This window comes from Mustela putorius, unplaced genomic scaffold, assembly GCF_011764305.1.
Source record: "Mustela putorius furo isolate JIRA1106 unplaced genomic scaffold, ASM1176430v1.1 tig00003942_pilon_pilon_pilon, whole genome shotgun sequence".
NCBI lineage: Eukaryota > Metazoa > Chordata > Mammalia > Carnivora > Mustelidae > Mustela > Mustela putorius.
This window is the reverse complement of record NW_025422087.1, coordinates 15,935,092-15,962,278: the sequence shown is the minus strand read 5'-3', so window position 1 is coordinate 15,962,278 and position 27,187 is coordinate 15,935,092. Positions and strand designations below refer to the sequence as shown.

General features: G+C 41.2%; 1 protein-coding gene across 4 annotated transcripts; it reads right to left on the bottom strand.

Moving 5' to 3' along the window:
- DARS2 (aspartyl-tRNA synthetase 2, mitochondrial) lies at window positions 1–27,050 on the bottom strand. 4 transcript variants are annotated; one of them, XM_004761934.3, is made up of 17 exons: window positions 26,164–27,048; window positions 25,444–25,543; window positions 23,016–23,082; window positions 22,120–22,221; window positions 21,631–21,726; window positions 20,232–20,355; window positions 19,519–19,565; window positions 18,235–18,341; window positions 16,806–16,875; window positions 15,284–15,463; window positions 14,118–14,225; window positions 12,381–12,443; window positions 7,585–7,737; window positions 4,125–4,343; window positions 3,801–3,911; window positions 1,990–2,065; window positions 1–1,003 (listed from the first exon to the last, which is right to left on the bottom strand). In XM_004761934.3, the coding sequence occupies exons 1-17, from the start codon at window positions 26,282–26,284 to the stop codon at window positions 789–791; spliced, it is 1,959 nt and encodes a 652-aa protein (XP_004761991.1). In that variant the 5' UTR covers window positions 26,285–27,048; the 3' UTR covers window positions 1–788. The 4 variants fall into 4 exon arrangements, 3 of the variants coding, with proteins under 3 accessions (XP_004761991.1, XP_004761992.1, XP_012916635.1); XR_006603557.1 differs by lacking the exon at window positions 1–1,003 and adding an exon at window positions 2,584–3,023 and having other exon boundaries at window positions 26,164–27,050; XM_004761935.3 differs by lacking the exon at window positions 7,585–7,737 and having other exon boundaries at window positions 26,164–27,050.
- Window positions 27,051–27,187: the final 137 nt, after the last annotated feature.

The following is a 27,187-nucleotide window of genomic DNA, read 5'->3' as shown; positions in this document are numbered from 1 at the left end:
TTATGCCATAGATGTCAATTTTATTTAATCTTAGACTGTAAGATTATAGATATACCAGTATCTGTTTACAGGTAAATAATACCATTATCTATTATATTTGTGTAATCCTTTATAGTTTTTCAAACTATTTTTATTCACAATTCCTTCCACATACATCATTTCCTCTGGTTCTGGCAAGAGCAGCCTGGTGAGGTAGCCAGGACAAGCAGTGTTCCCATTTCATATAAGCAGGAAAGGAGGCTTATGTAACGTGCTCAAGGTAAAACACCAAGATTTTATGACTTTCATTTTGGTGATTTTTTTTTTTTTTTTGGTATTATATCATGATGCTTCTCACTATATTATGCTTACCATTGAGATATCACTATTTAGCTTCCTTTACAGGACTCTCTTGATGAGGCTGGTTGAAATGACCCCCTTATCAATTGACTAAAGGGGCAAGCATCTCCCCACATTTCACATGGTCTGATTACTGATTATCTCTGTCTCACGTAAACGATCTACTATCCAGGTATGAAAAACATGATGAGAAAACACTAAGCTATTATATTACTCAGACAAAGGGCCATTTTCACACCTGTCCAGGTAACAGAAACTACATAAAAGTCCCAAACAAAAAATCCTAGTAAGCGTGTTATCAAGTCAAAATGAGATACCTTCTGTTTCTTTGTTGTGGTCAAGAATGTTGTCTGGATTCCTTCCCCCTGAAGAGCTGCTCATGAGGCCTGCGGCAGCACTCTGCATCTGATTTCAGCCTTGGGGAAGCCAAGCAGACAAAACTCAAAAGCTCAACTTTCTGGATGGGATGGCTGATTCAACGAGCTCTTTTCTGCTTCTGAGTCTGCTGGCCAGGAGACCTGGATATGATAGGGCTTCAGTTCCTCAGGAGGGAGAGAATCTGGGGCATTGCTCATGAGGTCATGCCCCCTGAAGGATTTGGGGAAGGCTATGACATCTCTGATGCTTGGTGCTCCAGTGACAAGGCATATCAGTCTGTCTAACCCTGGAAGTAAAATACAAAGGTAACAGATGAGAATGGAATCTAAGGTTGGGAGTGACTAAGTTTTTCCACAAAGGCTGTAGAGAACTTTTAAATAAGAATCTTTAGTTGCAGCCAAGCGGAGTTCCCTGCCTTTTTTAGGGAACTTCTGTGTGTTTTTAAGGTTCTTTTCTGTCTTATCCTAGAAAAATGCCGAGGATGAATATTCACACACTCAAATGAAGTCACAGCAATTAATCAGTCCTTAGCAAGGGTTTTCTAAAGGTTGACAAAAACCAAGAACACAAACGGAAGCCCGTGCTGTTGAGTGCCTACAATCTAGGTAAGCTTCCGAGAATTTCTCACACTCCTCGTCTGACAAAACCAGCAAGGTGAGCAACGACAGCAGAAGCGCACTGGCACGTTCCTGCTCCCACACAAGCTGGATACCACGGAGCAGTGCCTTCCAGTCGCCTATGAATGCGTCTGTGAGCCCCAGGGATTTGAGCAATACTGACTTAACACTGAAGTTTTATTCTGCTAAGAAATCTTTCAAGGGACGCCTGGGTGGCTCAGTTGGTTAAGCTGCAGCCTTTGGCTTAGGCCATGATCCCAGGGTCCTGGGATCGGGTCCCACTTTGGGCTCCTTGCTCCACAGGGAGCCTGCTCTGCTTCTGCCTGCTTGTGTGTTTTCTCTCTCCCTCTCCCTCTCTCTGACAAAAAAAAAAAAAAAAAGAAATCTTTCAAGTGCAAATTATAAAGTTTTACCTTTAGCTAGTAAAGTACTTTTTTTTTTCCCCTTTGGTAAAGTACATATTAAAGTACATTTTAGAAGTACACTCTATCAACGAAAGGAAAATACAAACTTAAAACCTTACAGAATTCTTGGGCTCGCACCCTAGCCTGTTTATCCCCTCCTCTCCACCTCTGCCCCTGCCTGGAAACTGAGCCCAAATTTGAGACATAAGGTTACAGAATGAAATTTAGCTTGTCAAAGGACAGTTGTTTACCTAAGGCAATTCCTCCATGAGGGGGCGCCCCAAAATCTAAAGCCTGGAGCAGATGGGAGAGCAAGTTCACATCTTCCTGAAATTCAAAACAGAATTCAATTTGAATACACACTGAGGGTCCATAGTAAGCGTAGATGCTAAAGGGGGGGAAAAAACGAGTTAAAAAAAACACCTTCAGATTGTTTATGGTTTAGCAAGAGACTAGGACAAGTCACAGAATGAAACACGTAGAGGGATGTGTGGCACACAGTAACGCAGCCAGCATTACAATGAGAATGGGGACAGGGTAGCGCCTATCAAGGACATGGAGGTGTGGGCTCAGAAGGGTAGGATAAAAAGCAGGAAGTGTCCTATCACAGGGCCAAGGTAAGAGAACATTATTAAGAGAGGAAGAGCATCAAATGCTACTGGGAGGTAGAACAGCTTGGGGGCTAAGAACAGGCCACTGGATCTCGTGGCTCTGCAAGTTAACTTATGTGGGGCAACATGTGTGGAAATGTTGAAAGTGTGTCTGACGGTGGTTCTCTCCCCAGGCTACAGAACTGAAACAAGAGGGGAGCTTTTAAGGAATGAATGTGAAAGCCTCACACTTACAGCCTTTCACGTAATTGATCCGGGGTGGAGTAGTGGGTGGTCTTTTTTTGTTTGTTTTTAACACTTTCCACTTGATTCTGTTCCAATACCACGGGTGGTGGGGAGGAGGCAGAAGCCATGGATTCTCACTGACTCATTTAAGAAGCTTGACAATGAAAGGAAGGAAGAAACCTGGCTGGGAAACTGATGACTGGACGCCTTGAGTTGGGAGGAGAAATATTACGGGAGGTCGCAATGTCCTCAAGGCTGATGGGGAGTCTGCGGTTTGGAGTTCTCCAACCCTGCCTTCAGTGAAGTTCCTCCATCCTAGGGGCGCATGGGGGGCTCAGTCGTTAAGCTTCTGCCTCCAGCGTAGGTCATGATCCCAGAGTCCTGGGATGGAGACCCGCATGAGGTTCCCACTCCCCCTGCTTGTGTTCCCTCTCTCGTTGTGTCTCTCTCTGTCAAATACATAAATAAAATCTTTAAAAAAAAAAAAATTCTTCCATCCTCCCTCACACTTGTTAGCTTACCCCACTAAATAATTGCTTGAGATCAGACTCTCCTTGGACAATTTTTTTCCTAAAATCTAACCTGGCCTTCCACTGAATCATCAAGAAGTTTCTTAGGCCTGCATCTGTAGAGACTCTTCTTTTAAAAATCCTGATTATCCCACTCTCTGTCATATCATATCACCCATATGAAATGATACAAAATTCTTTCAAACCAGGCTCTTTCTCTAGCATGATCAACACTTCCATGCATTTCTGGCCACATCATTTTTTGTGCAGTGTGGTGGTTCGGAGGTTGGGAGCTTGGGCTTAAGAGCCACCTGGCCTGGATTTGAAGAGTGGCTCTGGTGACTTCTGTGCTGTGTGACTCCGGGCAGATAAATCAGTCTGCCTCGGTCACTTATCTTTAAAATGGGCAGAATAGGGTAATTGTGAGGATTAAATGTGTCTGTGCATATAAAGTACTTAATGCCCAGCACACAACGGTCCCTACTAATAAACGACTATTATGATCATTTACTTTTCAAAGTCTTACACACTAAAGGTAGAGAGACAAGCCAACACTATTCTCTATCTAGTGAGTCCTTAATTCCTAACAAATTAAAAAAAAAACAAATCCCACAAACATTCTGGAAGGCAGTATGCTCACCACTATACCATCAATGCTGGCTAAAACAACAAATATTCTGGTTAAAACAACAACAACAGGTTAGAAGATGATGTTACCTTCAGTAAAGTTGCCAGAACGTAGCGCTGGAGCTCTGCGTCATGAATTCGGATAGAACCCCCGCCTATCTCACTGCCATTTAAAACCAAGTCATAGTGTTGGCTACGGACCTAGAAGATTCACAGAGCCTTTATATTAGGGAAAATTTCTCATTTTCTGTTCTACAGGTTGAAGACAGTGCAGCTACTCAGAGACAATATATTTACTATGTGCTCAAACCCAACCACCCCTGAGGCTTCCAGAACTGGGTGAGACCATGAAATCAGACCGTCTTTGCCTTTGTTTCCCCACTTCCTTTTTATGTGGAAGAACAGACATGGTACCTTCTCGGGTTCGGTGTATAAGAGCTGCAGGTCACTGGGGTGGGGAGCAGTGAATGGGTGGTGGGCTGACTCCAACTCTCCGGGATTTTCCTCCTTGGGAAGAAAGAGTGGGAAATCCACAACCCAAAGGAAAGAGAACAGAGCTGGGTCACGCAGCACCAATCCTCTGGCTTCTAGAAGGTCGGCACATTCCAGTCGTAATTTTCCCAGTGCAGAGCACTGCAAACAGAAGATAACGAATGTTGATTTAACCACTGCGACAGAGTAGGCAGCAAATGACACAAGCTGGACTCGACAGCCAGGCCATCCTCTGAGAAGGGACGAGACGATTACTCAGACACTCTGAGCCTCTCAGGAGACAAAGAGCTGAGGATGATCGGATTGAAACATGGTTGAGAAGGACTGCCACACTTGCAAGATCAGGTGAGAATTTGGTAACACAGTGACAGAGGGCACAGATACCTGAGTCTGACTGACCTGGGCTATATCTCGGTTTGGCTACTGACTCACTTCTCCACACCTTTTTCCGGAGGACAATGGAGATAAACTGATCTACTCCAAAACACTGCTGTGAAGATCAAGTGAGATACCTACAGTAGCTGTTCTGTGATTATTCCCCTGACTGCTCCTGCGGGGTGCAGTGAGGCTCCGAGGGGTGCCTGGCACCCAGCTGATGCCCAGCAAATGTTGGCTATGATCAGAGGGGCAGTACGGGTAAGAGGTCCATTTAAGAGTGTGACTTTTGGGGTGCCTGGGTGGCTCAGTGGGTTAAAGCCTCTGCCTTCAGCTCAGGTCATGATCCCAAGGTCCTGGGATCGAGCCCCACATCAGGTTCTCTGCTGAGCAGGGAGCCTGCTTCCCCCTTCCCTCTGCCTGTCTCTCTGCCTACTTGTGATCTCTGTCAAATAAATAAATAAAATCTTAAAAAAAAAAAAAAAAAAGAGTGTGACTTTTGAAACCAGACTTCATAGGTTAGAAACCTGCTCCCCTACTGTCTGGTTGCATGTGAGCACATTTCTAACCTCCATGCCTGTTTTCTTTCTTTCTTTAAAAAAAAAAAAAAAAAATTTATTTATTTGAGAGAGCAGAGAGCATAAGCACACGGGTGGGGGAGGGAGAAGCAGACTCCCCACTGAGCAGGTGTCCAATGTGGGGTTCAATTGCAGGACCCTGGGATCATGACCTGAGCCAAAGGCCGACGCTTAACCTACTGAGCCACCCAGGTGCCCCCATGCTTCTGTTTTCTGATCTTAGAATGGTCCTTCTCTCTCATAAGGCTGGCATGAGGATTAAATGAGTTAAGGTCCACAAAGCACACAGAACAGTGCTGAGCAAAGAGAAGTGCTCACTATGATATGCGGAGCTTCCCTGAGAAAGGAAACCATGCCTAGAAACATGCACAGAGCCTATTCTAGCGTACATGTGCACCTGGGGCACTTGACCTGTGGCATATTCAGAGTGCTAATGCTATTCCTCTTAAGTCCAATTTCTAGTTCTTTCAAGCAGTCCCAGCAGGAATTCAAATGGTACTTTCCTGAGAGAAGAATGCCAGCAGCTTCACCTCATACCAGGGGAAAGCAGAATGACCAAATAAGTTTGCAGCAGGGTATTTATACAATACAAAATCCCGAGTTCTTTTTTAAGAAACTCATTGACAGTAAAATTTGTAATTAACTGGTGCATTCCCCAGCAAGTTTATCGGCGCTGTTCATGACTGGTATTAAACAATAATGTTGATAAATGAATTCATTAAAAACATGACTGCGGGGGCACCTGGGTGGCTCAGTGGGTTAAAGTGTCTGCCTTCAGCTCAGGTCATGATCCCGGGGTCCTGGGATCGAGCCCCACATCTGGCTCTCTGCTCAGCAGGGAGCCTGCTTCCCTTCCTCTCTGTCTGCCTGCCTCTCTGCCTACCCATGATCTCTGTCAAATAAATAAATAAAAATTAAAAAAACAAAACAAAACATGACTGTGGCATCAAAACAAAGTTGTAATTAAATAGCTTTCTTCACTCCATTATGGCCGGTGAAGGGAAAGAGGGTTCTACATTTATTTATTTACTTATTCAAAAGAAATGTTTTAAAATTTTATTTATTGACTTATTTAAAGTAATCTCTATAGCCAACATGGAGCTGCAACTCATGACCCCAAGATCAAGAGTCGCACGCTCTTTTGACTGAGCCGGCCCGGCGCCAGATAGTGGGTTAAACTTTGCATTGAAACTGACCTCTGAAGCTTTTCCTTTGGAAGAAACAATGATATGTATAGCGCAAATACAAAAAAGAAGAAGGGACTTGATAAAGTACTAATCAAACACCACTGCTACAAAGAAATCATATTATACTTTAGTGCAAAAATGAATTTATATCACACTTGACCTTTCTAATGTATTTTCGATATTCACGTTTGACTGACATTCCATCCTTCCGTACCTTTTACAGTGATCTCTATGGCTCAGTCCACTCCACAGATCTCCTGAAGGGTGGTGAGATGGCCAGGGCATGGCAGCACTCATCACCTCCCAGCAGCTGTTCCTGAGGAGGAAGGGTCCAGCCTTGACCAAGTAGGGCTGGAGATGTCTGCCAGCCCAGTAGCCTTCCAGCAGTCTGATCTCTCCCTCCACAGTTTTAGGAATGCATTATCTACAAAAGTTTGGGATTACCAAATGTTCCTAATCTGCAAAACCTTGAAAGTGAAAACATTTTTTCACAGTCCTACAAGGAATACCAATGGCCTTTGACCTGAGTGGCTTTCCTAATCAGAGCCATATCTAATCTGTGTGAACAGTGCCAATCATCACATCATAATTATTGTGTGAGCAATTCCAATAGAGGCTGGGAGCTGATGAAGAGAACACTTCTTTGGATTTTTATTTATTTATTTATTTGACAGAGATCACAAGTAGGCAGAGAGGCAGGCAGAGAGAGAGGAGGAAGCAGGCTCCCCATGAAGCAGAGAGCCCGATGTGGGGCTCGATCCCAGGACCCTGGGATCATGACCTGAGCCGAAGGCAGAGGCTTTAACCCACTGAGCCACCCAGGCACCCCTGGATTTTTGTTTTTAAGTGCTTTTTAAGTGATTTTGTTTTTAAGCATTGTTTTAAGTGCTGAAAGATATTTATTAATAGAAAAACTCATATAGAGCAGCCCCATTTTATGAAATTAAGTCAATTTTAAATATGTATTACGTACACAGCATCAATAGCACAGCTGTTCACAGGTGATGTTTCTTACTGCTTTCTTTCTTCTTCTTTTTTTTTTAATAAAGGTGTTATTTATTTATTTGACACACAGAGAGTGATAGCGAAGAGGAAACACAAGCCGGGGAAGTGATAGAGGGAGAAGCAGGCCTCCCACTGAACAGGGAGCCTGATGCAGGGCTCGAGTCCAGGAGCTTGGAATCATGACCTGAGCTGAAGGCAGATGCTTAATGACTGAGCCACCCAGGTGCCCCCTCTTACTGCTTTCTTGTGCTCCCCAGCAGTCAGCAGGACCACATCATCCTCTCGGATTTCCATTAGTCTGATTAGTCCCGATCTTTGCTCCTCCAGTATGGACTGAGCAACTGGAGAATTCCAGTTTCTATTGGCTTCTGGGAATACAGGTAAGACTTCCTGTGATAAAGAAAAAGACTTAGTTACATCTTTTTAAAAAGTGGGGGTGATTTATTTTTCTTGTCATAGAAAATTTCTTGCTCCCAGCAGGACATGAGATGATCTTCACTCCCTCCCTCAACCCCTTCAAAATGACACTAGAGGAATTACAGATGTCATCACCATAATCAGAAACAAAAGGGAATAAAAGGTGGGGAGACACTGGCAAAGAGGTTTCTGCAAATCTGTGGCAGGCTGCAAATGAACGGAATAGGAACGATTATAGCAGCAAGAAGCAGGGAGCTCTGGCCTGGAGAAAATGGAGTCGTCTCAGCACAGAAGGGATGAATTTTATCCTGCAGAAGCCCAGAGGGTAGGCTCAGGACTCCGATGAAACTCTGGATTCTCAGGGTAGGGGCCAGTGGCTCTGCTGTTCCCCCTAAACTGAACATACCCATTCACAAAGCCCCTCCAAGGACCCTGTATTCCTAACCACCTAAAAAAAATTTTTTTTTCCTTTAAGTAAGCTCTACACCCAATGTGGAGCTTGTACTCAGGAACCCTGAGATCAACAGATTAAGAGAGATCAAGAGTTGAATGCTCTACCAAGTGAACCAGCCAGCTTTTTAAATCTGGAAGGTGCTGCCATTCTGGAAGGTGGAGGGAGGACGTTCTGGGAGGTGGGGGGAGGACATTCCGGGAAGTAGGGGAGGACGGGTGAAACAGGTGATGGGGGTAAAGGCGTGCACGTGTGACGAGCACCGGGTATTGTAAGGAAATGCCAACTCATTAAATTGTAAACCTGAAACTATTATTATATACTGTATGCTAACTGACTGGAAATCAAGAAAGAACTTAAAAAAAACCCCAAAACCCACTCATTCTAAATATATACAATCAACAGTCACCATACATTAAAGAAATGCTGCAGTATTTAAAAAAAAAAAGGACGCAAGAGGAAAGAGGTAGTTTAGTTTAGGGACTGAATCCTCAAAGGCCCTCAAAAATATATTCTATCAATAAAACTAGAATAAAATATGGAAGAAAAAAAAAAGAAACAGCTACTGGGACTGAAACATGATTGCTAAAATGAATCCAACAGAAGAGTTGAAGAAATCTCTCAGAATAAAAAGGAAATGGTGGGAAAGAACACAGGGAAAAAAAAAGAGAGAGACATACTAGTTAAGTTACAAGAGGAGGTCCAAATATGGCTAAAAGAAATTCCAAAAAAAAGAGACTAGAGGGAATGATGAAGTCAAAGCAATCAGTAATAGAACAATTTTCCACAAATGAAAGACATGAGCCATCAATATTGAAACAGCCCTTATAGGGTACAACACATGAATGCAAAACGATCCAAAGGTATGCAAATTGAAATTCTGGAACATTAAAGATCAGGAGGCTGAATGCTTCCAAAGGAAAACAAGCAGCTTTGCTGTGAAGGAACATATTCGTGTCAGCATCAGGCTTCTCATCAGTAATAGCAGGTACAACAGAAAAAAGCAATGTTTTCGGCAAGCTAAGGCTGTGCTGCCTAATACAGTAGCCACCACTCACACATACCTATTTAACTGAAATGAAATAAAATTAAAAATTCACCTCCTCAGGTAATCTAGCTTCATTTCAAGCACTGGATGGCTGCCCTGGCTAGGGGCTACCATATAGGATGACGCAGAAGCAAAATATTTCCACCAACAAGGAAGGTTCTGTTGGACAGAGTGAGGGCTCTTGTGAAAGAGAAAGTGGGGGTAAGGGCAGAGGAAAGAAACTTCAAGCCTACTCCCCATTAAGTGTGGAGCCCGATGCAGGAATCGATCCTATGACCCAGGAGATCATGACCTGAGCAGAAACCAAGAGTTGGAGGCTCAAATAACTGAGCTTCTCAGGTGCCCTGGGCAGCACTGTTCTAAAGGGATGTGACTGCAATTCTGAATTTTATACTAAGCCAAATTAGTCATCAAGAGTGAGGTTTTCAACATAAAGACATTTTTAGGCAAAGCAAGTGTATCTCTTGTGTGCTTTCTTAGGAAGTTACTTGAGGATCTACTCCAACACAAATAAGAAAGAGGAAGATCTGGGATCCAGGGAGAGTGGCTTCAACTCAAAAGAGAAATGAAGGAAAGGTCCACAAAGACGGCTGTGCAGGAGGTACACAATAACTAGGTGAGCCCTGTGTGTGGAAGCTTTGTCGCTTATGCAGAAGTTAACAGATCAAGTTTAAAATGGATAAGTAAAAACAAACATAAACAAACAAAAACACCAGTATGCAGATATATTTCTAAAAAACGGAGACATTCTGGCTGGTGTGGAACTGGAGAGATGTGAGCTAGAACACACACTTATGCATCTCATTAATCCTTTACTACTTGTGTGTGTGTGTGTTTGTTTTTGAAGATTGTACTTATTTGTCAGAGAGAAGGCGAGAGCATGTGCAAAAGCGGGCAGAGTGGCAGGCAGAGGGAGAAGCAGGCTCCCCGGACAGCAAGGATCCCAGGACCCTGGGATCATAACCTGAGCCAAAGGCAGACACTTAATGGACTAAGTCACCCAGGCATCCTACTACTTGTGTTTTGAACTCTGTGCATGTGATATATTGCTAAAAATTCAGACACATATTTAAAAAAAAAATCAAGTAAAAATAATACATTAAAAAAACAGAAGTGTTACCAATTTCTTCTATAAAAATCAGTTAATGAGAAATGGCAAAAAGAGGAAAAAAAAGAACATATAGTAAGAATTTCATGAACTGGGGCGCCTGGGTGGCTCAGTGGGTTAAGCCGCTGCCTTCAGCTCAGGTCATGATCCCAGGGTCCTGGGATCGAGTGCCGCATCGGGCTCTCTGCTCAGCAGGGAGCCTGCTTCTCTCTCTCTCTGCCTGCCTCTCAGTCTGCTTGTGATCTCTCTCTGTAAAATGAATAAATAAAAAAATCTTAAAAAAAAAAAAAAGAATTCATGAACTGAAGGTTACTGAAGTTTACCTTCTGGCTTATTTCCCAGTCCTGTCATTCCTAAGTGCAGACTTCAAATACCAGCAAAATAAAAGTAAAGAAACAAAATTGGAAGATCTAGAGTTGCCACTTCTGAATTTTATCAAAGGCATAAAACAAACTTAAAACATTATCTGCTATTAGCATCATTTCATAAAAGAATATACATTTTTACAATAAAGAACAAGGAGAAGTAGAGGATAATTCTTTAAATTCATTTATGAAAAGCTTTTTATATTGCTCTGACTTTTCTCACTTTGCCTTGACCCATTTTGGAAACCATTATCTTAATCTTTCTTTCTTTCTTGTTGAAAATCCCTTTGAGCCTGAGGTATGATGCTTGGTTGTGGTGGTGGTAGAGGTGGGTGGTCCATTTTCAATACACAAATACTGTGTTTTTACATGGTTATGATCAGAGTTTATATAAAATTCTGTATTTTCGTTTTCTTACAAATCATTACAATATGAACATATTCCCCATACTACAAACTTTTTGGAGACAAAGTCTTAAAAAAGGAACTTTAATCATATCAACTCCTTTGATTATACCTTAATTTAATTATTCCCATATAATTTCATCTTACTCCTATTGTAAAGGATACTATAATAAGCATACTCTCTTCAGATTTAGAATGTATTCTATAAAGTATGTCACAGAAAATTAATGACTCAGAGGGCATGACTATTTTTAAAGTTACTGGTTCTGAGAAGGCTGAGACAATTTCCAGGTCCAGTGACGAGATAAGAAAGGCCCGTTTGCCATGCCCACTCCTCGGTAGTTCAGTTCCTCCACTCACCAAGCCAACAACACAAAATGTGTCTGTCAGAGGTGGATTCAGAATTTTAAAAATTCTGAATTTTAAAATTTTAAATTAGAAAAAAATTTTTTTTAATTTAAAAAATTTTAAAAAGGGTACAGGAAGAACAATGAATACAGGCTTCCTTCAAACCTTGGGCAAATGGGGCTCTAATCTAATCCTAACTGGATTAAAACTCCACACTTCTTTTATTTATTTTTAAAAATATTTTTACTTATTTGAGAGAGAGAATGGCAGAGTGTGAGAGCGAGAGAGAGCACCAGTGGATGGAGAAGCAGAGGGAGAAGCAGAATCCCCTCTGACCAGGGAGCCTGACGTGAGGCCTGATCACGACCTGAGCTGAAGGCAGATGCTTAACAGTTTAACCAACTAAGCCACCTAGGTGCCCCTCCACATTTATTTTAAAAACTATGGTTGAGGGATGCCTGGGTGGCTCAGTAGGTTAAGCTGCTGCCTTTGTCTCGGGTCATGATCCCAGGGTCCTAGGATCAAGTCCCGAATCGGGTTCCTTGATCAGCAGGGAGCCTGCTTCTTTCTCCGCTCTGCCTGCCACCCTACTTGCCTGTGTGCTCGCACTCTCTCTCTCTCTCTCTGTCAAATAAATAAACAAATACAATCTTAAAACAAAAACAAAAAACTATGGTTGAATTTTCACATTCTGATCAATGGTGAATTCAACTGTCTAAGTAAAAATCTTAGTCTTGTCCTGGGATTAGATGAACCTTAAAAGAAGAAAAGTAGAAGAATGGTCTGACATAGTAAGAACTCAAAATTAGAGATTATATAAAGAGCTCAAACACTTATTAAAAATATGGAATCCCTAATAGGGAAAAAACAACTATTGTAATTAATTCCTTACCTGATTAAAATGGTCAGCTGCAAATTTTCTAATAGAGTCAATGTCCTTCCTTTTTAAGTATTTCTGAAAAGACAGTAAACTCAGCTTCATAAACATGTCTACAGTATCAAATGGGCTACAAATATATTTTGTGTCCACCACAAAAGGATTTAATATAAAATTTAATTTCTGCTTCCAAAGGACAACATTTTAGAGCTTGTACAAGGCTTATTGCCCCCCCCCCCGCTTATGCAGGAATCATTGGCAACGGCTGGAAACGTGCTCCACAGAAAAGCCTGCCTATGGAATACGCAGGGTTCATGTTCAAGTCTTTACAACTGAATTGTGTAAGAAAAAAATCATTTTCAGATCAGAAAGAGGACTCAGAATTTGCTTATTTTAGGTCACTTAAAATTCTTTGTATCTTACCTTTTTAAAGTTATCTCAATGCCTTTGTAACTGAAACACTAGGACTATCATCGTAACTAATATTCTTGGGGCACTAGACAAGGGATGGGAGATACGGAAAGGCAGACATGATTAACACTGCCGCACTTCTTATAATTGGCTTGGGGAAGACTGGACATAACTCAAATTGAGGCAAATAATACCATGCAGTATATGTTAAACTGAGCTTACCTGAACGTTTTCATTATGTCTGGACTAGAGTATGGACACAAATTACTTTCCACTAACTATACGAAGTGAATAAAAAGTAATGAGACTGAATTCCTATTCCCACTTTGAATACACTAATATGCTCAAGAACACAAAGGAGTCATCTTTCAAAGAGTAATTTTATCCAAAGTACTTCCAGAACCCCTCTTCTCACATCCTGTTCAAAGCAGGTGTGCTAACCATGGAAAACAGACGTGTCTCACCTCGGAGTCGGGGTCTGCCTAGCGCAGCCATTCTTTCTCCTGCCCTCACCTCCCCTTGCTTTGGCTTTTCACATTTCTACCTCCTCGCCCTCCTGCTGTTATTAATGCACCTGAATGCAACCGAGACCAGAGCCCTCGGAAGGCCCAGAACCAACATGCAAGGGCGATCCTGGAGCTGATATGGTCTGGGAGCCTTTGGGTAAACTGAGGCTGGAAGACATATGAACACTATTTCATGCTCATCACTGGTAGGAATGATCTCAAATGAAGTAGAAGAGTACTTTATAGCCTTTTTAAAAAGGATTTTATTTATTTGTCAAAGAGAGAGAGACAGAGAGAGACCCCACAAGCAGGCAGAGTGGCATGCAGAGGCAGAGAGAGAGAAGCAGGCTCCCCACTGAGCAAGGAGCCCGATGCAGGACTTGATCCCAGGACCCTGGGATCACGACCTGACCCAAAGGCAGCGGCTAAACTGACTGAGCCTCCCAGGTGTCCCTTTTTAGCATTTTTTAAAAGAAAGACAAAAACTCTACATCTTGAGTGTAAACTCACACTCACAAGGTTTTATTCTTTACTTTATATAAAAATACGTACTTTCTTTCTTTTTTTTTTTTTAGAAGCGGGGGAGGGGTAAAGGGAGAGAGAGAAATCTCAAGCAGGCTCCATGCCCAACGTGGGGCTCAATGTTGGGACCCTAAGATCATGACCTGAGTTGAAATCAAGAATTGGACACTTTACCCACTGAGCCACCCAGGTGCCCCTAAAGATATATGTTCTTTAAAAAAGAACTGTTCTACTTGAGGTTTAACGTGCCAATGTTGAATATATTTACTTCCCGAATATATACTCTAGAGAAAGAGAACTACGAGTCACTTACTGTTCCTTCAGAGACACGTATGGCTTTGACGGCTCCTTGGGGTTTACTAAGTGCGTCTTGAAGAAATCCAACCTCTGTATTTCTGAACAAATCACTAATATCTATGATCTATAATATGGGTAACAAAAAAAGTAAATAAATGTGAGATAATTTTTATCTCAAAATTTTAAAAACAAGATTCTAAAAAAGCAAGTAGATCTTATTATGTTAAACATTTACAGAGTGCAGTTGGTTTTTAATGGGTTGGGCACTATGACAGGGGTTAATGTACTAATGTATTATTCATCATTATTAATTCATTTAATCAGTATAATAAAAGTATGAGATATGCACTCTCATTATCCCCATGTAATACAGGAATAAACCAAGCACAGAGAAGAAAACAACTCGGCCAAGACAACCTGGAGTGGAACTTAACTCAAGAAGTCTGACGTAATTAGCACCCCTATTCCATATTACAAAAGAAGAAATAAGACGTGGTTAAGTTGGCAGCTGTAAGCAGGCAGTTAGAACATTTTGTGTATTTTTTTCATCCCAAGAATCGAGCACTGCCTATTTATAGATGAAATGAAACTTTGACTTCTAAGGAATTTGCACTGAGAACTGAGATAGAGAAATGCCAACAGCATTATAGACACGAAGGGTCAATGCTTTCTAAGAGCAAATAAGGAGAGGCTTGCTAATGGAAACTGCTCCATATAAATCCTACTCTTACCCCTAGTTAAAGTATGTATAGATCTCAATAATTTGAATAAACATTTCCATATACTTGAGCTCTTTACAGGCTAGGGAAAAAGAATAAATCTTAATCATTTGTCTTTTAATCAAGTGCCATTTTAGCTTAAGAAAAATTAAAGAGGAAAAAATAGGGTTTTTTTCCTTTCAAGTGACCATTCATGTCCATATAATTACTAAGTTGTCAATAATAAAAAATTCATGGCAAGAACACCTTATTCTTGGAAACGGTCTTGGAGCATAGTAGATATGACAAAAGTACTGTAGTGCTAATATGCTTTTATTCTCTCTTGCTATAGCTTGGTAACAAGCTAAGGTAACAACAAAAAATATGATGTAACAATGTGTGTAACTGGTTGTAAATTTCAAAGTGGTTTAACAGACTGCAGGTCGGTGGTAGGACAGAGTCCTGGAAAAGTGAAGAGATGTACCTTCATCCCAAAGCGAGTGTCAGGTTTATCAGTTCCATAGCTGGCCAATGCCTCAGCAAAAGTCAGAGAAGGAAAAGGAACCACCACAGGATCCTTGTCAATGGGCCAGGAATACTGGAGCAGGCCCTCAATTAAACTCCGGATTCCAGTCTGGTCTACAAAAGACATCTCTATGTCAATCTGAAACCAAAATAACACAGGGAAACTAACTTGGACAGCCACAGTAGTAATAGGTACATATTTATACATTCTGCTGGTTTCAAGTTACCACAGGATTCTGCACATACTTAATCCATGGATGGGGGTGGGGAGGATACACTGCACATCTGTTTTGCGTCAGGCATCTTCCTACTGCTTTGGGATCAGCCGGTTTAGCTCTCCTCGCTCTCCTCATGCCTTAAGCTCGGAGAGGCTTTGTAACTTGCCTGTGTATATGTGGTTAGTAAGTAGTGAAGCCACACTTGACCCGAGGTGTGTCCAACTCCAAAGCTTAGATTTTTGCCCCTTCACCACGCTGATTAACGTGCTATCATATAAAAACCAAATCATGACAGCTTTGATGAGTCAGATTAAATGCCAACATACAGAAATCTTGGCTCTTAATGTACAAGGGATTTGTTTTAAAGAACTTTATCCTATGGCGCCTGGGTGGCTCAGTTGGTTAAGTGACTTCTTTTGGCTCAGGTCGTGATCCTGGAGTCCCAGGATCAGGTCTGCATTGGGCTCCCTCCCTCTGACCCTCTCATGCTCTCTTCTTTCTTCTCTCTCAAATATAAAATCTTTAAAAAAAGAAGAAGAAGAAGAAGAAGAAGAACTTTATCCTAGCAACGCCATTACAACACTGCAGTAATCTTTGGCATTTCTTAGTTGATGACCCTAAGTGTTCTAAGGAGGACACATGAAATGAATCAAAAATAGTGTCTCAACTGCAGGTTCATTTAATTAAATATCTGATGGATAAAATGTGATGAGAAGTAAAGCACTGGCACACACTAGAGCTCTTGTGGGCTTGGTTCCAGACTGCTGCAATGAAGCAGAATCACAATAAAGTGAGTCAAATTAATTTTTTGGTTTCGCAGTGCCTATAGAAGTTAGGTTTATACTATGCTGTAGTCTATTAAGTGTGCAATAACATTATGTCAAAAAATATATGTACCATAATCAAAAAATACTTTATTGCTAGGAAATGCTAAACATCATCTGAGCTTTCAGGGAACCACAATCACTGATCACAGGTCAACAAAACAAATACAATAATGAAAAAGTTTGAAATATCGTGAGAATTTCTAAAATGTGACACAGAGACACCAAGTGTGCAAATGCTGTTGGAAAAATGGTGCTGACAGACTTGCTCTGAAGGGTTGCCAAAAAGCTTCAATCAGTAAACACCACGACGTCTGCAAAGGACAATAAAGCAAAAGTACAACAAAATAAGGTCTGCCTACAAATAAAAATTACTGCCCGGTCTTGAACTACTTGGCTGGAGCAAGGCTGACTAAGAGAAGTGAGTATCACACAGTACCTGAGTAAACTCGGGCTGTCGGTCTGGTCTCGAACCTTCATCTCGGTAACATCGGGCAACCTGAAAATATCTACAATTGAAAAATAACATGAATTGAGTCATGATTCTAGGAAGATACACATACTTTTCCCCAAAAGTTCATGGCAGTGCAGTCTATGAAATAAATTAATAATGGTACCTAAGGGACATATGAAATTTTAAAAATTCTTTATGATGCTCTAAGCGGATGTACGGTAGACCCATAAGAAACTAACTAATCTATGCCGTTTTAAAAACATACAATGGCACCTTTCAATATTCATGTAGTAGACTGGCATGCAAGGCAGCTTATGCTTCTTTATATAGACTCTTTTGCTCTGGCCAATCAAAATACTTATTGCTCCATGAATACACTTGAGCTTTCTTGTGCTACGCCATTCCCATTCGCACCTTCATCTGCTGGGATGCAGCACTGTCCCAGAAGGCCTTGCTCACAAAGTTGTTTAATAATATGTCCCCAAACAACGCCTAATTTGCAACTGTCAACAAACTCACTTTTGGGTTCTACACAGTTCGTTTATTTATTACCCTATTCTGTCTTACTACATCCATTAACTCCTGGAGAGCAAAATCTTTACTTTTTGTCTTTGTTCCTTTCTTTCTTTCTTTCTTTTTAGGTAGGTTCCATACCCACCTCGGAGCCCAATTCAGAGCCTGAACTCACGACCCTGAGATCAAGACCCAAGCTGAGATCAACAGTCAGACACTTAACCGAGCCACCCAGGTGCCCCTAAAACTTTTCATTTTTTTTAAAAAAATTCTCTGCACATCTACTAGCATACAGCTTTGCACATGGTGGCTACCCAATACATCTTTACTAAATAATGACTACAAATGTTTGGCGTATTTTACAAATATTTTCCAAATGCTCATACATTTTCCACCTTCTTTTTTTTTTTTTAATTTGACAGAGATCACAAGTAGGCAGAGAGGCAGGCAGACAGAGAGAGAGAGGAGGAAGCAGGCTCCCCACAGAGCAGAGAGCCCGATGCAGGGCTCAATCCCAGGACCCTGGGATCATGACCTGAGCCGAAGGCAGAGGCTTTAACCTACTGAGGCACCAGGCACCCCTCTACCTTCTTTTTTAAAAGATTTTATTTATTTATTTGACAGAGAGAGAAAGAGATCACAAGTAGGCAGAGAGGCAGGCAGAGAGAAAGGGGGAAGCAGGCTCCCTGCTGAGCAGAGAGCCCGATGTGGGCTGGATCCCAGGACCCTGAGATCATGACTTGAGTCGAAGGTAGAGGCTTAACCCACTGAGCCACCCAGGTGCTCCCATTTTCTACCTTCTTTTAAGAGATCAGATGATTTTGTGTTTCCTTCCCCCACCTTCCCACCTTCCTTCCTTTTCTTTTTCTGTCAACTTACGACTAGCACACAGAAGGCTCACCTGTCTAAACCACCAACCATCAGAAGCTGTTTAAACTGTTGAGGACTCTGAGGGAGACAATAAAACTTTCCAGGTTCCCTCGATGGTATTACAAACTCTTTTGCACCCTTTTAATGAGAGAAGGAGAGCAGAAATATGGTTAAAAAAACCCTGAACCTAAGACCTGGTGGAGCTTGATACTTCAGCTCATCACAAATGAAATTAACTAAGGAGCAAATGACAGAGATCATCTCTTGCTCATCTTTTAGTCCCCCAAAAGGCTTGCACATTGTAGGCTTTTAACAATGTTTGTACATGGTAAGTAATAAACGCGCTTGCTGTAATGAATTCCCAATTCTGTTATGATCTGAAAGAATTTTGTGCAATTCCTATCCAGTAATTGCTAACTGCGTTTTTAAACTATGTTTTTATAAGTCCACGGACTGTATAAATAACAATGTTTAGAAATGTCCATTTTTTAAAAAATTTTATTTATTTGACAGAGAGTGACACAGCAAGAGGGAACACAGGAAGAGTGGGGGAGAGAGAAGCAGGCTTCCTGCCAAGCAGGAAGCCCGATGCAGGACTTGATTCCAGCACCCTGGGATCATGACCTGAGGCAAAGGCAGATGCTTAATGACTGAGCCACCCAGGCGCCCTAGAAATGTCAATTCTTAATGAATAAGGAGTTTATTTAAAAAAAAAATTTTTTTTTTAAAGATTTTGTTTATTTATTTGACAGACAGATTACATGTAGGCAGAGAGGCAGGCAGAGAGAGAGGAGGAAGCAGGCTCCCTGCTGAGCAGAGAGCCTGATGCGGGGCTCGATCCCAGGACCCTGAGATCATGACCTGAGCGGAAGGCAGAGGCTTAACCCACTGAGCCACCCAGGCGCCCCTTAAATTTTTTATTTAAGTAATTATTAAGTAATTATTAAGTAAGTATTTATTAAGTAATCTCTATACCTTATTTGGGGCTCGAACTCACAAGTCTGAGATCAAGAGTCACATGCTCTCCTGACTGAGTCAGCCAGGCACCCAACAAGAGGTTTATTTTTAAGGAAACAATTCATTATTGGTTTGCATTTATAAACATTAAGGGGGAAAAAAACTCATGTAGGAGAAAAGTTCTGAGTCAAAATACCCATATAATTTTCTCCACTCTTAACAAAACCCAGTTAATGTGACCACTGTCAAACAGTAAAATATATTTAAAAAATATAGCCACATGAATATAAAAACAAAGTGGTCCAATTTCATAACTAATAGGACACTACTGGTAGGTTGATTTAAGGGATATACATACCCCGGGAGTCCTCTTAAATAATGTTGGTGTTTCTATATCCACAAATCCTGAAAAGAGAGAAGCATCAGAATTTAATAAATAGGAATTTGTCAAATGTGCTGTCTACGGTACAGTTCAACAAATCTAAAATTCCTACATTTTAATTAGGAATTTTGCCTGAAAGAAGTTACCAAGCTGATTTCCACACAACCAAGATGGAAGCTTAAGATTTTCATAAAACCCTATTTGGCTCATAAAGTGACACTTTTGTTGTGAAATAATTCCAACTATTTGATGGATTCTTTACTGAATTATTCTGTTTTCTAAATGTTCTGCTCAAACATAGTAGAAACCCCCCCGCCCAGGACTGATTGAAGAGTCTAGTTTAATTGACAGGACATCTCTGAGCTCCCAACAAATTAGTATAAACATGATAAAGAATTAAGAAAACTCACAGATAACAACAAGGGGCTTTTCTACCTTCCACACAGTATCTTTAAAAGACTGTATTTGTAACCTAATAGATCAAAATTACACTCTAAGTTACCAAATTATGCCTTAGGACAAAACACCTGGAAATGAACCGTTCTTCAAAAACTGCTTTACACATTAAGTAAATTCCAGACATCTGGCAACTTCTGACTCAATTGTGCTAAAGAGAAGATGCAATAAGACGTTGAATGAAACAGAAGAGATGCTAAAAATGCTTAAGAACTTTCAGGCATGTCCCTTACCGTGTAGATTACAGAGATACTCCCGCATTTTCATGACCATCTGGGATCTCAGTCGCAGGTTATACTGCATTTGGAAACTTCGCAAGTCTAAGTAGCGATACTGCAAACGAAGAGCCTCTGTTTTCTAAACAAATGGTTAGAATTTAATGTTGAAATATTTTTTGAATATTAAAAAGATATTAACTTTAATACAGAGCTCGGATTTTCAACAACTTCAGTTCTATCTTTACTTTCCACCATTCGCGAATACACCATCCTTAATTCCTACAGCTTCTAAGTTTGTTACTAACATAGATTATACATTTTTTACTCTTCATTATTATTATTACCTCTCATGGATCACAATTTGCCTGCCCTCCTAAACACTTATCCATTCATTTAAGCCCATAGTTGAGTCTTGAAAAATATATTTAAAGACTTCAATGATTGTTTCAAAATATACACCAGAGCGGGGCGCCTGGGTGGCTCAGTGGTTTAGGCCTCTGCCTTCGGCTCGGGTCATGATCTCAGGGTCCTGGGATCGAGCCCCGCATCGGGCTCTCTGTTCAGCCGGCAGCCTGCTTCTCCCTCTCTCTCTGCCTGCCTCTCTACTTACTTGTGATTTCTCTCTCTGTCAAATAAATAAATAAAATATTTAAAATATATATGTTTTTATATATACACACACACACCAGAGTAGGGGGTGCCTGGGTGGCTCAAAGGCAGTTAAGCATCTGCCTTTGGCTCAAGCTATGATCCAGGGGTCCTGGGATCAAACCTTGAGTCAAGATCCCTACTGAGCTTCTCCTCTCTCTCTGTCATTCCCCCTACTCATTCTCTCTCTCAAATAAATAAATAAAATCTTCAAAAAACTATATATACCAGAGTAAAAACAGCTATGACATTATCACCTGAGTGGAACTACAAGTGTAAGAAAAGCAAGGAGCAGCAGAGGACATCTCTCCACTGTGGTACTCGTAGGAATCAGTAAGAAGGTTTGCTTATTTTCAAGCTGTAAATCTCTGCATCTCTCTGCACTGACACTTTTAACCAAAAATACAACTGTCATTTCTTTGTGAAAGCTTAGCTGGGGGAAAACTGTTTATTTCCTTTTTTTTTCTCCCCCCCCAACAAAAATTTCAGCCCTGTAATTATATTGCTTTTTCTAAATAAAATATGAAGTACTAAGAATTTAAGATACTCTTAAGATACTCTATTTTATTAATAAAAGAGGATGGGATGCCTGGGTGGCTCAGTTGGTTAAGCATCTGCCTTCAGCTCAGGTCATGGTCCCAGAGTCCTGGGATGGAGCCCTACATTGGGCTCAGTGGGGGGCCTGGTTCTCCTCCTTCTGCTGCTTCCCCTGGTTGTACTCTCTCTGTCAAATAAATAAATAAATCTTAAAAAAACAGGATGGCACCTTCACAAAGTCCTTAATTTCAAAGGGCAGCTTCTTGCAGGAATTCAGAAGTTCAGCGGTTTTAACTTTGATTTCAATCTCACCTGTTGGCATTTTCTTAAAGAGAGAGAAAAGACCTATTTTAAAAAAAAAAAATCACTCATCAGGACAAGTACACAGTGATCATTTGTAAAACGCATGCACTTATTTACATATGTAAAGTGTGTGGGTGCTCAGAAGGCTGAGTCTAAAGCATCCCTGTCTGTGTGTGATTTTGACATTCTTATGCTTATCTGGGGCCGATGTGCTCACTGACAGAGGTTTTAACTTGCCTGTGCACATTGGTGTGTGTTTCTGGTGGAGATTTTGGAATATGCAGGTTCATTTGTAAAACCTGCAGAACTTTCAGTGCCTGATGTCTAATAGGTACACATTCGCTGCTGCCTGAATGTGTAGACAGTGCACAGGTATACAGGTAAAATTTACATAGACCGCTTCTAAACTACTAACTGGATTCTCTTGTCCTGGAGGTCGGGAAATTACTGTCCCAGATACTTGCACCACAGATTCCACGGGGGCTTCACAGAGAATCTTCCTCACAGAAGCAGTTGACTACAGAATGAGAGAGAAAAACAGTTCGGACAAACAAATGAGTTTAAAGGAATATGTAGTAACTGCAGTCTATGGTTTAGATAAATATTAACACTCATAGTTAAACTGATGTAAATACTGGGGCTGCCCTTAATGACTTTCTAAAAGAATTTTGTAAATTGCATCCCCATTTTGACTCTACATAATATACCAGGTAAAAACTATTAGTGAAGGGTTTTAGAATTGTTTTCCTTAAAGGAAAATAAGGAGAGGAATGATCGATGGAAACAATTCCTACATACTTTTAAGGCAGTTGTCTCCAGAGTTAGTCTTAGGGACAGTTATACCCAATAGCAATAATGGAGTCCAACTGAAAGGAACTCTCCTGGGTTCCTATGTTCGTCTATGGATCTTGATCCCTGAAAGTTAAATTAAATTCATTGCTCTTTACTTACTTCAAAGACTAAAAACTGAGTAAAACCATGTTTCTTGTGTATACATGCATTTGTAAACATTACAAGACAAGCCAATATTGCCCAACAAGCATGATGAGAGATATTTTATCTCATTTTAATGGTAAATTTTTTTGAGCTGGTAGTACCCTTCACACGGCTCAAAATTCAAAGAGTATAGATAGATAGACAGTAAAAAGTCACCCTCCCTAGAGAAAACCAATGTATTATTCCAGGAACATTTCATCTCACACACACACACACACACACACACACACACACACACACTTATCCAACATACTTAGCTTACTCTACCACAGCATCAAAGAGGCTTTCAGATAACATTAGAAATCCTTCGATTACCTCCTCCTGGGGAATGACAACTTGAACAAGCCCATGGAAATCTCTTAGGACCAGGAAGATGTTTTGCCTGATCAATGAAGAAAATGAACATGTTAGGACAAAAATTTCTGAGCTAAAATTTAAGCAGGCAAAACAACAAACAAACAAACAAAAATGCATGCAATTTCCCACATTCTTTTTATAATAAATAATTATGTGTTTTCATTACGTGTTACATTCATGCAATTATCTATGTAAATTTATTAATGGAAAAAACCCCAGACTTCGCATTTGTTATTTCCTAAATCATCTATTTTTAAAATCTTTTAAAAAAGATTTTATCTATTTGAGAGAGAGCTCACAAGCAGGGGGAGCAGCAGAGGAGCAGAGGGAGAAGGGGAAACAGGCTCCCTACTGAGCAGGGAGCTCCAACACCAGGTTCTGATCCCAGGATCACGACCTGAAGGCAGCCATTCAACCAACTGAGCTCCCCAAGACGCTCCTGTTTTTTTAAAAAATGGGAGTCCTTCATTGGGCTTCCTGCTGGGTGGGGAGCTTGCTTCTCCCTCTGCTTGCCATTCCCCCTGCTTGGGCTTGTTCACTCTCACTCTCACTGACAAATAAATAAAATCTTTATTTATTTATTTTTTTAAAGATTTTATTTATTTGACAGAGAAAGAGAGATCACAAGTAGTCAGAGAGGCAGGTAGAGAGAGGGGGGAAGCAGGCTCCCTGTCGAAAGAGAGTCGGATGTGGGGTTCCATCCCAGGACCTTGGGATCATGACCAGAGCTGAAGGCAGAGGCTTAACCCACTGAGCTACCCAGGCGCCCCTAAATAAAATATTAAAAAAATTTTTTAATTAAAAAAAAATTTTTTTTTTAATAAACTCCATTCTACAAGCAGGGCTTGAAATCACACTCTGCCCACTGAGCCAACCAGGTAGCCCAGGCTTTTCATTTTCAATTTCAATTTTTACTAGTTATACATGCAGCTAATGTTATCCAGCTGGCTTGATAGTAAAAGACAAATTTTTAATTTTCATTGGCTTAAGTCTTTATAAGAAAATTTTATTAAATTTGGAAACTTTTCAAGAATTAAAATCCAAAGATATTCTAGGATATTAGAAATATCCAATTGATCATTTCTTAAATATAGAAATATAAACTCTTTTTTTCTTTCTTTTCCTTTTTCCTTTTTTTTTTTAGGATTTTACTTATTTGAGAGAGAGAGAGAGTATAGGCAGGGGGGAACAGCAGGAGGAGAGAGAGAGAGAGACAAACAGGCTCCCCGCTGAGCAAGCAGTCCGTAGTGAGGCTTGATCTCAGAACCCTGGGATCATGACCTGAGCTAAAGGCAGACACTTAACCAACTGAGCCACCCATGTCCCTATAAACTCTTTTCCTAAAAAATACAACTAAAATTTTCTACAGGTGGTCTAAGTACTAATACTTCCACAAACCATCAAGAAGGTCCCCCTAATCCCAACATTTTACTGTTCAACCTGCACTTCTTATACTATACTTAGGACCAGGCAGGTACAGAAAACCTCTTTGGATTTTGAGTTCAGAAGTCACATTTATGGGTCAAATATCCACCCATTTGGAGCATACTATTTTTTTTTTTTGAGGATTTTATTTATTTGTCAGAGAAAGCACACAAGTGCACAAGTACAGGGAGTGGCAGGCAGAGGAAGAAGCAGCCTCCGTGCTGAGCAAGAAGCCTGACATGGGACTCCATCCCAAGACCCTGGGATCATGACCTGAGCCAAAGGCAGATGCTTAACCGTCTGAGCCACTCAAGTGTCCCCCTTTGGAACATATTCTTCAGGAAGGCCACACAGTCTCTATAATTTGGAACTCTTCATTGTTAATTAATGTACTATTCAGGTATGTGCTAGAATATCGAGATGAACAACAAAATAGGCTTTAATCTTAAGGAATCTCTGTTCATGTTTTTAGGCTTTTTCTCTACCTAAATTTAGAATAATAAAACTTTTCCATGCTATTAAAGCTACCAGCTGGCCCACTCCCAATTCCTGTTCCTAGAAACTCCTCAACTTGATTAGGCTAACGGACATTTCAGTCCACTGGTGGAACACGTGTTATTATACCCTTCAACACATGCCACTCCAGTGACTCTATTTGGGTCTTGCAAAACAGATCTGAAAACTCAAGGAATTCTGAGAATCCTGCAGGAGTTGGAAAACTTTTGCTGTTCTGATTGGAAATTTTAATAAAAGTTTGGAATTGACTGGGGGAAAACCACCTCCAGTCATTCTTTTGGGGGAGGGAGGGGCAGGAAGTGTATCTTAAGCAGGCAGAGTCCAACACAGGGCTCTATCTCAGGACTTCAAGATCATGACCTGAAGCAGAAATCAAGAGCTGAAAGCTTAACTGTCTCAGACACCCAGTCACCCCTCACCACCAGACACTCGTAGGCCAGTTTACCTTCGGTACTGAATCCATCCACACAAAGTGACTTCTTGGCCTACGTGAGAAGAACGCAACTCTCCACACGTGTTAGTCCGAGCAACAAAGCTACTGAATTCTTTAAAGAAAAGCAAGATTAAAAACATATTACTTCCAAATTGCTTGAAAATAAAGACCCTGAAATTATATGATCTTAAGTATTTAATGTCAATGAATGGAATTTATAAAGAACGTTCAAGTGTGTAATTTGATTTAGTCATTATTAAATTTACCTGCAGATGTGTCAAAATCCAAGTAAATTAACGGGTCTTACTGTACATTTTTGCCCTGCATTAGGCAATCTAAATTTTTGATCGCGTAGCATTTGCATTGAGACCTAAAATTACTCTGTTCTCAATAGTGCACATTCCTTTCCAAAATGAAATGAGGTTTTGGAAATAACATAAGTTTGATGGTATGAATCTAGAGTGAAACCAGTCACTTGCACGACAGAAAAGACTATACGAAATATTCTCAAACGTTAAAGAATTTTTTAGGCTTATTAACAGCATCAGCTAAAAGCAAAACTCATGTGGTTACTTTTTTAAAAAAACTCCAGAGAAAAACTGACATTGTAAGAAATGGAGAGTGAAAGATCTGCCTCTACACATAAAGCTATCCAGTTCAGACTACAGGGACATGGCCTAAGAGCACTCTGGCTGCAGAGACCGTATTGTTTAAGCCCCTCACTGCTTTCACCTGGAATTCTCCTCTGTGAAGTGAGCACCAGCGTTCTGGAGAGAGAACTCCGGATCAGGTGGGTGATCCTTCCGGTGGGTGTGGAAAAACCCAGGTAGAGCCGACTTAACCAACAGAACATGTTGGAGCCACAGGATGGCAAGAGACACTCACGAATCCCAAGCAGCCGGTGGTGGATGATGGTCGAAAGTTAGTTTTGGAAATAGACACAAATCCCTTAAAATGCTAGTTGTTTTCGCTCTCTTCTCCAATATTTAAGCCCTCCTCCGCTGAACATTCAAGTACACGTGTCTAGAAACTAGATAAATCTGCAAGTTCTTTGGGGCCCCTGGAGGATGGGTGAGGGAAAGATCCTTTTTCCATCTCAGGGGATCAGTTTCCACTTCTAACCAACAGAACTGCGGCCGGAAGAGCCGACAGAACCCTTCCACCCAGCAGGGCAAAGGGGGGTCTCCGCGACCATGCAGGGCGAAGGGGCTGATCACCAGGCGCACGCCCTTCCTCTCATTCCACGCTTCCCCGAAGGTCCCTGCAGGCCGAACTTGGAATACAAGGAACTCAACCTCAGGTTTCAAATCTTCCAGACCTGGCAGCCGGCCTCCGGTCTTCAGAAACAGCAAGGCCAGCAAACCCAAAACCTTCGCACGTCCAGAACCCACAGTGTGGCAGATGACCGCTGAGAGACAAACACTCCTTGTACCGCCTGAAAGCGCCCAAGTTTCGGTGAAGGCATTCAACCAATCAGAGCAGAAGTGCTGTCGCCATGCTTATTATGGGCGGAAATTTGCCGGAACGCTTCACGCAGGTAGAAAAGTTCTGAAGACTGACGCAGCGCAGTTAGCCACGTTGAGGATTACGGTCAGGTCGCTCGACCTCAGTTAAAATGGCGACCGGAGTCGCTTCACTAACGTGTAATCCGTACCAGGGAGACTTCCGGCGTCCGGCCGCAGAGCGAGACGGGAAACTATTTTAAACTGAGGCGGCAGCTAAGCCCTGGGGTGCAGCTTCTCAAAGGCGGGATTTC